Here is a 16,014-nt window from a genome sequence, read left to right on the forward strand (position 1 = left end):
TCTGGTCCTGGTTAATTTCATCTATTTCCACCATGCTATTGCTCTACCTCTGAATCGCGTTATGACTAATGGCACACGTTTATTCCCTGGCATCTCCTTAAATTCCAAGATCTCCTTCGTCGTTTCCACCCAATCTAAGAATTCTTCGGCTTTAATTTCACCATAAAATTTTGGAATTTCAGTCCTCATCCCATATTCCCAACGTCTATTGTCTTCGCCCACGCCACCTCTACAATGTCTGTGTGGTTCCTCTTCGAAATCTTCCTCGCTATCACCATCGTTTGCATCACCCCCTCCCTGATTAAGAGGACCAAACAGATTGACATCTTCTTGCCGCCTTCGTTCACCTCCCTGTCCAATCATGAACTCTTGCATCGTCTGATTCATTTGCGCGATCTGCTCCATCATAGTATTCACGAGCCCATTCAAACGCTGGATTTCTCTTGTGTTATCCTGGGCATATACTTCCTCTACATTTTGGTTGCGAGCGGCCCGTCTTGGCGGCATAGTGACTGTCAAGGAACGAACCGGGCTCTGATACCAACTGACGTAGCGGAAGCTTTCTAATAATCCGTTGATTCACTCACGAATACCAGATTATAGGAATCAAACAATAGCTCGTTGATTCTTAAAGAATACCAAATAAATTAAAGAGAATTAAGGGAAAATCTCAACAGAAACTTTATTCAAAATCAATCAATTGATTCAAAACCTCATATAACAAAGAATTTATAGGCTATAATTTGAAAAACATTCAAAAACCCTAAATCTCGAATCTTACTAAAAAAAGAAAAATTGAGATTTTATTACAGAATTAAAAATCAACAAGAAATAAGGAAAATATCTCAAAACGGCATGTAAAAATTCACTCTCTAATGAAAGTTATTAGGGAATTCATTATTTCCTAAAATAGAAAAATTGTTAATTTTGAGGCTTAAACGAAGGAATTTATCCAAAAAAGCATAAACCTCATCAGCAAAGCTGATGACTCGAAATCATTAACCCAATTTCCTTAAAGTTAACCTTTAAAATCGTCCAAATCACATTTGTCATAAAATGCCAAGCCATCTCATCCACATCAACAATCCTATTTATTTTCAAAATTCCACAAGGGCCCACAGTTTGGAGTGCAATTTTGTTCACCCCTTTAACGAGGGTGAAGATAACCCCCAATCCTTTGGGGGTTATCTTTCACATAGGGGTAGCCAAACATCAAATCATCAAATTTGGGTTATTTTAACAGAGGGACAGCCAATTAATTTGATGTTTGGCTGCCCCTATGTGAAAGATAACCCCCAAAGGACTGGGGGTTATCTTCACCCCGTTAAAGGGGTGAACAAAATCACACTCCACGGTTTGGATCTGGCCAAACATTACAGTAATATTATTGTCATTGAAAACGTAAAACGTTGTAATTAATTAAAAAGCAGCTTGATCCGCTAGCACTTTCACTGCTTTGTTATTCCTTTCTTGGAACGCTGGCAGGGGCTTTATTCTCGTGCTTACCTCTTTTGGGTCTCATCATTCGTTAAGCAAAGACCAATTAAATATCATTCCTAGGTTCTTTTCCCGCTAAGAGAGATTACCTTAATTAATTCAGAAGCTACACGTAAAACAGCAACTTCTCTCTGAGTCCAAACGTTCAGTTCTAAACATGGCGGCCCTAGCAACCAGCTCCGGCGCCACCATTGTTAGCCATCAGGACGCCTTCAGGACTGTGTTAGATCGGAAGAACCGTTCACTCCAACTCCAAGTCCAAGTCGTCCGCGACTACTTGAGGCAGACAGGCGACGATCTGGCGCACGTCGACGTCGAAGGCAACACAGTTCTCCATTTTCTGGCCATCGATGGAGATCCAGTTCCCTTCAGAGAGCTCTTCAAAGACGGCCTGCCGACGATCCAAATGCTGAAGAAAGGAAACTTCAGAGGCGACACGCCCTTGCACCAAGCCGCGAGCTTTGGGCGCCTCAATGTCGTCAAAATCATAATGGAGAGGGACCCCGAGTTGGCTTTGGTGCGCAATAATTTGGGCGAGACGCCGCCCTACGTTGCGGTTGCCGCCGGGAACAAAAATGTGTTCGATTTTGTGATGCAGAAATCAGTAGTCAAGGACACCATTACTACAAGGAGAAATGATGGCTGCACTCTACTCCACGCCGCCGTACTGGGAGAATACTACAGTAAGTTTCTACCTTGAATTCTAATCCGTCAATCATAGAGCGACAAAATGGAAAACTATTTGGGCTTGTTAATTGCAGGTCTAGCTTTGGACATAGTGGAATCATTTCCAAATCTTGTTGAAGCACATAATGAGAAAGGAGAAACTGCATTGAATCTGTTGGCCTGCAAGCCGGTTTCCTTCAAAAGCGGGTCGGCATATTCGTTCATAAATCTGGGCGGTAGATCATTCATTCCAGGACAACTGATTCGCTGTATCTCCTATCTCCGTGAGTATTAATCTACACAGTCGACAGACGATTGTTCGCTCAAAAATTAATTGTATATAGTAGCTAGATGTCCTCTCCCTGCAATAATGTGCAATCTGATCTCAAGTATCTGTGTTCGTTTCGTGCCATGTTAAACAGTGTTTATTCCACCAATAGATGAGAGAACAATACCGATAGCAGATGCGGAGAGTCAACCTCTATATCGATTTATCCTGCAACAAATAGCGTCTTCGCTAACGGATCTAAAATGGAAACTAATATCAGGTATTTTTCTCTTTAATTACTTATTCAACTTAATTTATCTTAATACTAAAATTTTGCCTCTTCCCTTCCCAACTAATGTAAAAATTCTATAAATTTAAAAGACTTATACACTTAAATATATTAAAAAAACTATCTAAAACACAATTACCTTATTACTAAATTTTGGTCTCCCAGATGTTTCATCTGCATCCACAGCTGGTAGCACCTGCAGCCACACCTATCTATAAATATATATTTATAGGTAGTATATGTTTTACAAGTATATATGTATCTTCGCTTCCAGTGAGCTTGGCTTTGCTATTTGCTTGTGTTGTCTCATCTTTATTTTCTTTTACACTCTTGTTAATTATTTGATTCTAATCTAAGCGTACCATTCTTGCAGGGTACCGATGGATTCTTAGAGCAGGTTGGTTGTTCTAACTTAAAATTGCTCACTTACAGAACTCTACTTACCAGGCAAATGAATTTTCATACTATACTTTTAGTAGACCTTCTTTTAAGATTTTTTGAAAGAATTGCTCGGAATACATTTAGAAAGCATTTTGATCGGATGCTTTAAATCAGAGCATCTTCGGAATATTAATTAAAAAGAACCTAAAATTAAAGAAGTACCTAAGACCAAACAAGAAGCTCATTAAAAGCCGTATGCTTGTCTAATCATTTTAGTTTCTCTTATATATACACCAGCATAAATAGAATTACTTATATAAGGTATCATTTGATATTATAATTTACTTTTTAATTTTTTTCAAGAAATTTTAAACAAAATAAGTCGTGGGTGTAGTATAAAAAATTTATTTGAAAAATTAATATTTTTTAGATATCATGAATTTTAGTTTGTTAATACAATTAATTTTTATTTATTAAGGAAGATACTCAAGGAATAGTTTAAGAAAATACTTTATTGCACAGCTGGCATTACTACAAATTTTCTTCATTTTCTATGCCTAATACATTATTTTCATATATTTTTACTTTCCACAATATTATATATGTAACATATATATCCTTGGATGTTTTCTTCTTGTGCGCGCAGTTTCCATTTTGATTAGAGGAGTTGTTGATGTAAAGAAAAAGCACGCATTAGCAGTCTTGCTAGCCAAAAGGCTAATTGCAAAAGAAACTGATTGGAGCCATTACACTTATGGTGAAAGCTCAATGGACCTAAGGAAAAATCAAGGCAAAACCAATGACTCGGCTCTTCTACACCCTATACAACTGCTTACTATGCATTTTTCTGCAGTTACTGCTTCACCCAAAAAAAACAAAATGAGAAACCCGCTCATTCAAGCCGTAGAGAACAGCATTGAAGAGTTGGTTGAGGAAATACTAGAAAAATTCCCGGATGCAGCATATACTGTTGACAAGAATGGAAAGAACGTACTGCATATAGCAGTGGAGCAGAAAGATAAGCTGCTATATGACTACTTGAAGACAAAAGTTCGCAAGGACGTGATGCTGACGGCCATTGATGACCAGGGAAACACCATTCTGCATCTTGCAACAAAGCAAGGAAATAGCCCTAGAATTCTTCTAGGACATATGAACCAGATGGCCTGGGATGTATGTTGGTTTAAGGTACGTACGCTGCATACCTAGTAAATCTTAATTTGTTTATATATATAGAGTGATGTCATGTGATTCAATCAACACATGGATATACATAAATATATCCCAACTACTCTTTACAAAATAAAGAATAAATTACGTACGCATTGAGTTCCTTATATGTGTGTGTAAATATATTTTTCTTCTTGGTTGGCAGAGGGTATGGTATGATTCCTCCTGTCATTTCCAATATCACCGTAACTTAGAGGGGAAGACTCCAGGTGAACTGTTTCAAGAAAATCATGTCATCTTAAGAGAAAAGGCCGAGAAGGCACTCAAAGATATGAACACTGGGTTAATGTTGGTTTCTACTCTCATTGGCACTGTCAACTACGCAACATTATTTACCATCCCTGGAGGCTATAATGACGACACTAAAGACGGTAAAAGTTTCGGTCGTCCAAAGTTTTTTAGTACTAGGAAAGAAGATCAACTTTTGTCGTTCCTGTGGTACGTTGGGGTATCTTTATTTTGCTCTGGAATTGCTTTGGCAACCATGCTTTTGATTCAGCTATCGAGGTTTACCAACGACGACTTCTACATGACCTTGCCATTGAGATACGTTGGTTCTTTGGCTGCCCTGTTTGTCTCAGCCATCTTTACAGTCACAGCTTGCGTTCAGACCTACCTCCTCCTCGAAATAAATGTCAGCCCATACTATCTAATGTGGCCACTCATAGGCTACATAATCATTCTTTCTTTAGATGTAGTGTACCTCACCCTCGACTACATGTATTTTTGTCTCCGTTGTGCCGTTTCATTTACCGGTCAAGAAATGTAGATCCATTCGAACTCCTTCAAAGCTTTCTCTCGTTTCTCTTTTAGATGTAAACTGCATCATTGTTGAGGCTTTTTTTTTTTTTTTTCTTTTTTTGGCGTTGAGGTTTTGAGTTCTATCATTTGGATCAATACTTTCTTCAAAAAATACATTTATGTTTTATTTTTTTTTAGTTAAGTTTTCTCCATGTTTCATCTATCCCCTTGTTATTTGCCAAGTTATGAAAATTTAAGTTACGCATAAATGGAAATAAAAAACAAATATCATATGAAATGAAAACAAAAAAAATAACATTTTTCAAAAATAAAAAATAAAAAACGGAAACCTGGGAAAATACGTAAATAAAAGAAATATAGGGACTTTTTGTAAATATAATTTTTAATATAAAAAATTATAAAAATAGTTATTTAATTTAAAATAAACATAAATTCTATGATGTGTTCAAATAAATTCTAGAAAAAATTAAAAATTTTGAGTTGAAGACATAATTTTTTTCATCTCTAACATATTTGTGAACAGAAACATATTTTTGATATTATAAAATAATTTTGAAATATTTTTAAAATTATATAAATAACTCAAAAATATTTTTTTAATATTTTTTGGCAATTCGAAAAAAAACATTTCAAGAATGTCAAAACGGGCCCAAGACTTTCTGTGCATTATAGATGAGAGCATTGATATAGTCATATATGCATGCACACCACGGTATAACCTCATGTCACCAGTGCAATTTATGCAAAAATAATGGGTACAACTGTAATAACAAACAATTTTCAGGGTGTTCATGCAATTTGAACAAAAAGAGAGGGTGTATGCATAAGTCACATAAAATATTAGGTCTAAGTGCAATAACGTATAAGTATTGGGGTAGTAATGTCACCTAGCAAAGTTCTAACTTTTGACAAAATGCCGCCCGTGTCCGTGTCTTCTCCAATACGTCTCCTCGCCGCTAGAGAGCCCTCCAGTCACTTTCAGTCGCCTCGACCGCTGCAGTGCTTCACGCTGAACCTCCCTAGAGCCGTTTTCGACCATCGTTGCCCTTTTCCTGTTACTGGGAACGCTGGAAGTCGCCAGGTGCCCTGCTCGTCGTCATCGCTTTCACCAGAATCGGCCCCCCTGGTCACCATAATCCGCCCTTCTATTTTTCCCCTCCTTGCTCGTATGCCCTCTCTCAATGCTCAGAGAAGTCTTGAAGCCCCTTTTTATAGCTTAAAACGTTCCATTTTCGTTCCCCAATTTGTGGTGCATTTTAGCTGTGGGGATTCTTGGCCAATTTTTGTCGTTTCTACCACTTTTCAAGCAGCGCTTGGGTCCTTGATTGATTTCCAATCAATATCCAAGTGATTTTGGCAAATCCAGCAAATTTGCGTCAAACTATTGAATTCTGTTTCGATTATTTTTCTTATTCAATTTTTTACTTCCCATATCTTTCTCATAGGGTCCAAAACACGTATTAAAAGTGCCCTTTTAATTACATTCTATCAGTGACACTCGTCAAACGATTTGGTTTGTTTCGAATTTGTTTGCTATAAATTCGATCTTAAAATCGTCTTTCTAAATTCTTGGTCATGTCTTGACATTTATTTCCAAAATCTTCTGAGCTCCATTATTTTTGATCGGTGATATCAAAATCTAAAGCCACTCCCATATTCTTGGTTATATTTACTTTTGGCACTTAATTATTTTTCAGTTAGTCTCAACCTGGTTCTGATCGAGTTTTATGTAGGTTCAAAATACATTACTCAACTAATTCATCGTGTATTTCAACTCATTTTAAACTTGAATATATTTTAATTTGTCTGGCTATTTTTGAAGAAATTAGGTTGCACAAATTCTTCTTTATATTGTCTATGAAATCAATATTCTATTCAACCTAATTTGATTCAGTTAATTTAGTTGAATTTTATACTCAAAAATTAACTCCGTAATTTGGCAAAGTAATCTCTCTTATCAAGAAGATCAAAACTACTAAAGAACAGAAGAATATATAATTCTTCTAATAATAAAAAAAAATACAAATATCAAGAAGATATTTCTTTCATTGTCACATTCTAAGATAATTCAAAAAATACACCTTTCCCAAGCGTACTCATGATTTAAGTTTATGTAAAATATGAAAGGTAGTTCAAAATAAAAGAATAAAAAATACACTAACCAAAGATTTTCAAAAGAGTTACTTGTCATTCTTCACAATTTATTGTTAGACCCATTTCTTCGTGAATTCACTTTTTGTCTCTTCAGAATTTCTCATGAGATTCATAATTTGCCAAAATATCACTATGACCTCTCTTGGGTTTAAGTTCTCAAGTATTCAAAAATTAATTCTTTAAGATTCAAAAATTTACAGAAAAAAAAGATTCAAAATTTCTAACCTTTTCAGATATTACAGCAGGTGAATAAGGTTTTGGTGGGAAGTGCAGACGGTAAGAGGTTTTTAGAGGGCTTGGGATAATGAGGGATTCTAAGGTGAATAAATTTTTATTTTTTTTAAAAGGGCCACTAAATTAATTATTACCTAGGACCCACACGTACCCTTGACCCGGCCCTAGTGCTAAGCAATGGAAAAAGCAGAACTGAGGCAGCGGCAGGCTGTGAGGGAATATCAATTGTCGACAATAGGCGGGGGGGGCTGGCCCGCGGGGTGGTGTGAAAAGAGGCAAGAGTATTAAAGCAATGCCTAGATGTGGATGAAAAAATTGCCTTTCATTGACACATTTTCCCAGAAACTCTAGGTTTGAGAGATAGTCTTCTCATATTAGAGTAGTGCATTTACGTTTGAGTGTAAATAATTTTAACTGCATTAGGTACTAATCAGTCATATATCAGTGTGTGTGGGTGTGTATATATATATATATATATAGTATCAATATTTATATTTACATTTTCTTAAAGTGTGTCTAAATATTTATATTTACATTTTCTTGCTTTTGGTTCTCCTTATGTGTACATTAACGAGTAGAAATCAAAAACTCTTAGAATATAAGTCAAATGATTAGATTATGATAAGTCAAAATTTGTACAAGTAAATTATAAATTTAATTTCTTGTCATGCACAATGAGACAATTTCTATTTGTGATTTATTTTTTCTATCAAAATTGAGAACATGATCCATAAAAAATCACACAATAACTATAATTTCAAGGACTTTGCTATTTGGATAGAATCTATCCAGATAGAATTGTCTTTCTTTGTCATTTCAATTATTGACATTAGGATAATTATGTCATTTAATATTTTATTTACCAACAATACCCTCTCCAGTTACAATTCAAAATTTCATTCTCTCTCTTCCTTATTAAATTTAAATTTTAGTCTCTCACTTGATTTAATGAATTTTTAAAATCCTAAGAGTCACAATGACTTTAAATACAGATTATCCTACTTTGCCCAAATTGGTTGACGCAAGAAATCACTAAAAACATTAAATGACAAAAAAATTAATGATGAAACCCACCCAACACTTCAGACATGCCCCAATTTCTGGGGCAGTGCTGGCGGACTGCATCTTAGATACAGCCCGCCAGCACTGCAGATGCAGCCCGCCAGCGGACTGCAATGCTGGCGGGATGCAATCTGCCATGCAGTGCTAGTGGATTGCATCCCAACGGGCTGCATCTAAGATGCAATATGCAGTCCACCAGATAGCAAACTACATCTCAGTGCGGATTGCATCTTAGATGCAGTTCGCCAGATGCAATCCGCCCAGTGTGGGCGAACTTCAACACAGATAAAGTCCACCCGTTCAGTTCGAGGCAAGACGACAATTTTAAGATGAGGATTGTTATACGCTATTCCAACATCACCCCTTTATGGGTCAGGCTCAGTCCAATGGGCTGGCCCAATCACCCAAAGCTCGGAAAGATCCCAGCAACCTCGTCAAATGAAATCCATACACCACCGAAGCCTGAAGCCTGTAAAGCAAGCACCTTACGAGCTCTTGATAAAACTCATGGCGAGCTCTCAACGATTGACGAACGAGCTCGCTATAAAACCCTCAGTTCGTTGTACCACTCAGGTCGCTGGCCTAAGATCATTAATTCGCATAAGTGGTAAAGTTGCTGAGAAGTCAGAGGTAGGGACTATTCTGAGAGAATAATCAGAGTACGGTCATAAAGTATGTATCGTTTTGGCCGAATCACATAAAAATTTCAATGTTGACTCACGTTTGGAATTTGGGGTTCTTTTCTTCTTCTTGGTATTTTGGATTTACTCATCGCGACTAAAACGAATCACGGTCGGCTGAAATCGAACCGTCGACAAGGATATTTTTATTATTTGATGTCTTTAGTTATCCCGTGCGTCAATCAATTTAAACAAAGTAAAATAATCCATGAATGAAATAAAATAGAAAGAGAATGCAAAGAGAATACATTAATTACAGCCAATGGTGTGCTGCCACCTAAGTGTCATGACTATCATTATTCATTTTCATAACTAATTTTTTTTGCTTTAGAAATGTGCAGTTTTAATGTGTTGCCACTTAGTGAAAATATGAAATTTTTATAAAATTAAAATTGTCTTTTTATTTTATTTAATATAATTAAAATAATATAAAATAAACATTAAATACCTTTCTATCTGAATAAATTCTATCCAAATAAATTTATCGTATCAAGAAATGAGTAAGAAACCAGATTGATTGGTAATTAAGTATCTTAAAACTTTGTTATTATTGCAAGCAAGATCTAACTAATTCCTCAATCAATTCAAAAGACAGCAAGTTAAAATTTCCAACGTTCATATCCTGTTTGCTTGACAGCAAGTTAAAATTTCCAACGTTCATATCCTGTTTGCTTTTCTATGAATCTTCCTTCGGTTTGATTGGACGTATATATACGTGGCGAAGAAGCAAGAAAAGAAGGGTTTGTTGTGGACAGACCGACAAGAATCCTCAATCAAATGATGCTCATTTTTCAACTCGCCAATCAAACCAAACGCAATCAAACATAAACATAAGGCTCGTTTGACAAAGCGGTTTGACCGCTGGAAAGTTAATGCAGTAGCTTTATTATAATGCTCACGCATTAATTTTTTATAAAGAGTCCTACTACAATGCCGAAAAATAATTGACACACAAATTTATCAAAAAATTATTAGTTAGACTTCATCACATATGAAGTCCGCCCAAGGTGGGGGTGGATGATGAAATCCGCCCAACACTGTACTGGGCGGACTTCATCACAGATGAAGTCTGTCTGTTCAGTTCGAGCGGATTTCATCTAACTTCAGTTCGAGCGAATTTCATCAATGAACGAATTTCATCCAGCTATTAAGTTTGGGCGGATTTCATCTAGCTTCAATTTGGGTGAATTTCATCAACGAACGGATTTCATCCAACATTGTTCGGACTTCATTTGTGATGAAGTCAGCCCGTTCAGTTCGGGCAGCTCGGACTTTATTTAGACGTACGCGCAGTGTGTATTTGAGGCGAGGTGACAATTTCAAGATAAAGATATTTTTGTTATTTGATGTCTTTAGTCATCCCGTACATCAACCAATCCTTTTACAAAAGCTATCATCCACCAACTTTTGAAAAAAAAAAAATTGTTACTAAATAAGCTAGGTTGACCAAATAAATAATCATTTTACCATTAATCTTTTGAAGAATTTCTACTCATTGTCTTTCTTCTTCAACACTCTGCCTCCTCCTCATCATTGTCACCACCAATTTTTTGGCCATCGTCGTAACCCCGTCGTCGCCCTCATCATCCGCCATCACCCCTATTGTCTGCCATCTTCCCACCCCATCACCCCCATTGTCTGTCCATCTCCTCGTCACTGTCTCTCTCTCTCATATATATAACAATAATTTTAACATTTATATACATATATATATTGTATTACTATATTTTTAATTAATTTTAACATATATATACACTAGGGAATGCACATGCCTAAAGGCATGCTGTAAATATAATATATGATTAAATAATATTAAGATTAAACATTGACTAAAAAATAAAAATTATTATATATTTGTTTCCTTTCTCTTAATGTTTTATAATAAAAAATAAAAAAATTAAATTAAAAATTTTTAAAATGCACAAATTAAAATTAAAGAAAACAAATATACAATAATTTTACTGCCAATCAAATATAAAAAAAAATTAAAAATTAAAATAAAAAAATTAAATTAAAATTTAAATATCAAACAATACATATCAGTTAATGCTATTGCTGCCAATCAAATATAAAAAAAATTAAAATTAAAATGCACACCAATTAGTGCTACTGCTGCCAATCAATTATAATTACATAAGAAAAATAAACATTATATTGTCATTCACCAAAAAAATATGTTAAAATTTTACAAAAAGTGGGTTAAAGTTTTACAAAAAAATGTATGCTTTACAAAAAATGTGTCAATAACATGTCTTCAAACATGTGTTTGCCGGAACTTCCTCCTCATTACTTTTCAAAAAGTTTTCGTATCAAATTGTATGTATCTCCAATAAGAAACATGCACAATAATTTGGTAATTTGTGAAACAAAAAAAATATAAATTAGTACATTTGTTGTACTAATCAAACTATACTTTGAGATTGAAATTACATTATTACATCCCCATCAAAGCAAGGTAGTTGTATTTCTCCTTATACTTTGAATTGTTAGTCACATAAGAACCAATACATATATTAATGAAAACTCACTATACACATTAAACACACAAAGGTCCAAACTTACTACCCATCTCTTTTGCGTCTAATATTTTCTATTTTTCTTTTCACTTTTCTTGTTATTTTATTAAGAACTTCTTATAAAAAAAAATAAAAAAATGAAGTTTTTTTTTCATCATATATTCGTTTTCTTTCTCTTATATTTTTATGTATTATTATGCTATGCTATAAATGCAACATGTGTTTTTCTCTTATTCGTTTTCTTCTATTTTTAATGTTTACTTTAACATACTTCATATCAATGCTTACTTTAACATGCTTTAGAAAAACAAAATTCAAATTAAATATTTGAAAAAAAAATCTATATAATAAAAACACAACAATTTTTGAAATAATAAATTCGTAAAAAAAACATCTAAATTCATAAAAAAAAATTATATGACAATATTCGAAAAATAAACTTCTAAAAATTGTGGAAAAACCATACCACGGGATATGCATTTTTCTTCCATTTGCCAAAAAAGATAGCCTTTTCTTTTTCTTTTGCCTATAATAATAAAAAATAAGTAGACTATATTTATAATTTTTTTTAAATGATAAGAAAATACATATCCAATGTTGAAGTGACTTTCAGGCTTACCTCACGAATGCGAATAGTATTAAGGTTACGCTCATCGCGAATAACAACATTAAAAATTTATTTCTTGAAAAAATTGAACCTATACATATAAAAACTTTAGAGTGATAAATAAAACTTTATACACATAAATAAAAAAATTACTAAATGAAGTCAATATTACAGTTCGGTATAAGTCTCCATCCACCTGTAAGTATGAGGAAAAAAATTAGATATGATAAGTAATTTTTTCAAAAAAAAAAAATAGACTTTATATTAAATTTATATGAAGAAAAAAAAAATTATTTGACCAAAAATAATAATATTGTCCATAATTGTTGCACTTCAACCTAAAAAATAAATTTGCTACCAAATCAGATAATAAAATTAAATATTTTATTTAAATAAATAACTACCATGGATAGAATAGATGATGAGGAGAAAAAAAAATATAAACCAAAATGATAAAAGGCTAACCCAATATTTAGAATAGATGTATTTTAACAATCACATTAAAATGATAAAATTAAAACCAAAATCAAATGTTGGTATAAATAATTATCACTTGGAAAGTCTAAGAGAAAAAATTGGAAAGTAAAATTAAGGAAGATGACAACCCTGATTTTTTACACCCGATAATTTTTTATAAAAATAAAAAAATAGCATTTATTATGTTCCATTATATAAAATTACCATTGATGTTGGGTTAAATGGGCTTTTGGGCAAATTAGACCTTGATAGAGGATTTGCTTGATTTTTGGCTTGAAATTTTCACTTTTATTCCATGAAAAGACTATTTTTAGTTGTTTAATTTAAATTTACAATTCTCAATGAGTTATAATTTACGTATACTATTCATATGAGTTATAATTTTTGACTTTAAGCACGAATTATCTTAAATGAATTATAATTTTTCTCAGAGAAATTTAAATAAGATATAAAAAAAAATGAGTTATAATTTTTCTTAGAGAAACTCAAATGAGTTATAAAAAAAATAAACACATATATTTAGCTCCAACTCATGAAAAAAATAAAATTATATAAACACATAATTTTATAAGAGTAGGACCTATATAAACACATATGAAAAAAATAAAAAATAAAATTGTATAATTGGATCCAACTCATTTTCGTCCCATAAAATTTTTAAAAGATAAAATTATATATTTGGGTCCAACTCAATTGTACCCAATGTTAGAAATTGTTAAAATTAAAATATTTGGTGCAAATTTTTTAATAAATGTTTGAATAAAAGTGTACCCAATGTCCTAATTTTTTTTTCTTTTGTTATATTTTTTGGTGCTTCCAATACAAAATTTTCTTTCTCTTGAATGATGACAAAAATTACAATTTACAATTTTTACATGACATACACATGACACTAATTTATAATTTAAATTTAATTTATTATTTAAATTAATACACATACACATGACACTAAAACACCTTTCATTCATTTTAAAACTAAAGTTATATTACATGGAAATGTATATGAATAGATGAGATGAAATTTAATACTTTTGACCAAAATACTTAATTAAATAACTTTCATTCATTTTAATTGAATTAGAATGAAGAACCTTGAGTTCTGATCGTAAGTGATCAAATAAATGAAATAATTCTATTTTTTCATTTTATATAGATTATTTTAATTTAAAAATAATTTTATTGTGCCTAAAATAAAAAATAGAATTAATAAAATAAAATTAAAATTAAAAAAATTCTTTTTGAATATTTGCATAAGTAACTCAATATGATAAATTAACCAATTTCACATTTTTTAAGTATCAAAGATTCAATTCTTAAAGATAAAAATATTAGATTGCGTTCTCTTTACTTTTCAATTTTCAGTTTTGAGTTTTGAATTCATTTTCAATTTTTTGTTTTGATAGTCTGTTTTTAGAAAATTGAAAACGTGTTTTCTTTATCATTTTAAAAAACTATTTTTCGAAACAGAAAATTAAAAAACGCGTTCTCTTTCAAATTTTGAAAATATTTTTTTAATAATATTTTATTCAATAAATTTAATTATTTAGTAAATTATAAATATTTAATGTTAATATATTATTAAAAATATATATACATTTTAAAGTTAATGAATTTTGTAATATTTTTTTTCATTACAATAATAAAATATGAATAAATAAATAAATAAATGTGTTTTAAATTTAAAGTTTGCTTTGAATGAAAACACTCAAAACAACTAAAAGTTGTTTTGAGTTTTCTTTATAATTTTTTTTAAAAATGTATTTTTAAAAATAATAAAGAGAACGCGTTTTCATTATTTTAGAAAATTAAAAACTAAAATTGACTTAAAAACAGTAAAGAGAACGCAACCTTAAATTTTGAATTAAGTTTCCTATTTTGATATCATTATTTGAATAAAGTTTTAAACTAAAAACAACATTTGATCATCAATGATTTAAAAAACAGATTTTTATTTCTTTTGGAATTGAATCATTCATGTCAAATTATTATACATCAAAACTTACATTTTTGGTATTTTTATTTTAAAAATTTCAAAAATTAAGTATTAAAACTTACATGATATTTCAAAAACTTATAATGTTGATATTTAGAATACTTAAAAATTAAGTATTAAATGCTTTACAAATTAAATTTTTTAAAAAAAAGAAAAAGAGTCCTGACCTTGTACACGCAAGAGTAACATTCCCTAGTTTTATTCAAAAAAAAATTAAAATTCATGAAAGTTTAGCACATAAATCAATTTATCACACAACAAATATTATTTCACATTCACAATGTTGATAAAGTTATTTTAAGTGGATCATTTTTAAACCCATAAACAACTAATCCGTGTGTCTGTGATTGAAAAATAGTTATTTTGCATCCCAAATGGACCATTTTCCACCCATTTTCCTTCCTGCATACACACAGATATAGATACATCTATATACACACGCAGGCGCACACACACGCGTGCGCGCACACATGCATTTCACTCCATCTCTCTCTCTTTCCCTCAAACTTCTGCGAGCACAAACCCACCCACCCACCCATCCTTCCCGCTCTCTCACTCTCACTCTTCCTTGTGCCATCACCTCTCCATCTCTCTCGCTCGCGCAAACCCACCCCCTCCCTCCGTCTCTGTTTCTCTCACCTCTCGGGCATAACCCACCCACCATCGCCTCTCTCACTCTCCCTTGCGTCTCCACCCTCCCTTCTCTCTCTATCTCGCTCTCGCCCACACAATCGTGACTTAGACACACAGAGAGAATGAAGATATCATAACAAAAACTAAAACTAAAGCTGTGACTATAAATAACTAAAGGAACTATATACGCACAGTGACTATATATGTGAGTGTATGTATAAATACACACAGATATACACTCACATATATAAATACAATCGCGAGAGATGCATACACTCACATATATAAATGGGTGTAGGTGTGTGTGTTTTGCTTTGCTGTGTGAATATGATTGGAGTTATATACATACCGTGCCTTCGAGCAGTGAGCTATATACACTGTGTGAATATGAATTGAGCTTTTTCCTGTGTGAATATGAATTGACTATATACATACCGTGCCTTTGAGCAGTGGCTTAAAGCTTCATGCGCGGCGGCAGCTGAGTGTATATATAAATACACACAGATATCTACCTTGCCTATGAATGAACCTCTCTAAAAACAACCAAATGGCTTCCATATATACG

General features: G+C 32.6%; 1 protein-coding gene across 1 annotated transcript; it reads left to right on the forward strand.

Moving 5' to 3' along the window:
• Positions 1-1,571: 1,571 nt before the first annotated feature.
• LOC127790703 (uncharacterized) lies at positions 1,572-5,114 on the forward strand. The gene is made up of 6 exons (XM_052320320.1): positions 1,572-2,180; positions 2,259-2,447; positions 2,586-2,711; positions 3,094-3,117; positions 3,748-4,289; positions 4,477-5,114. The coding sequence occupies exons 1-6, from the start codon at positions 1,655-1,657 to the stop codon at positions 5,098-5,100; spliced, it is 2,031 nt and encodes a 676-aa protein (XP_052176280.1). The 5' UTR covers positions 1,572-1,654; the 3' UTR covers positions 5,101-5,114.
• The last annotated feature ends 10,900 nt before the right edge of the window (positions 5,115-16,014 follow it).

The sequence above is a fragment of the Diospyros lotus genome, chromosome 14, assembly GCF_014633365.1.
Source record: "Diospyros lotus cultivar Yz01 chromosome 14, ASM1463336v1, whole genome shotgun sequence".
In the NCBI taxonomy this organism is placed as follows: domain Eukaryota; kingdom Viridiplantae; phylum Streptophyta; class Magnoliopsida; order Ericales; family Ebenaceae; genus Diospyros; species Diospyros lotus.

Excerpts from the sequence above, each read along its gene's own strand:
- LOC127790703 (XM_052320320.1), top strand. The coding sequence starts at position 1,655 with ATGGCGGCCCTAGCAACCAGCTCCGGCGCCACCATTGTTAGCCATCAG. Across the intron at positions 2,181-2,258 it reads CGTACTGGGAGAATACTACA|GTCTAGCTTTGGACATAGTG; the intron begins GTAAGTTTCTAC and ends TGTTAATTGCAG. Across the intron at positions 3,118-3,747 it reads CCGATGGATTCTTAGAGCAG|TTTCCATTTTGATTAGAGGA; the intron begins GTTGGTTGTTCT and ends TTGTGCGCGCAG.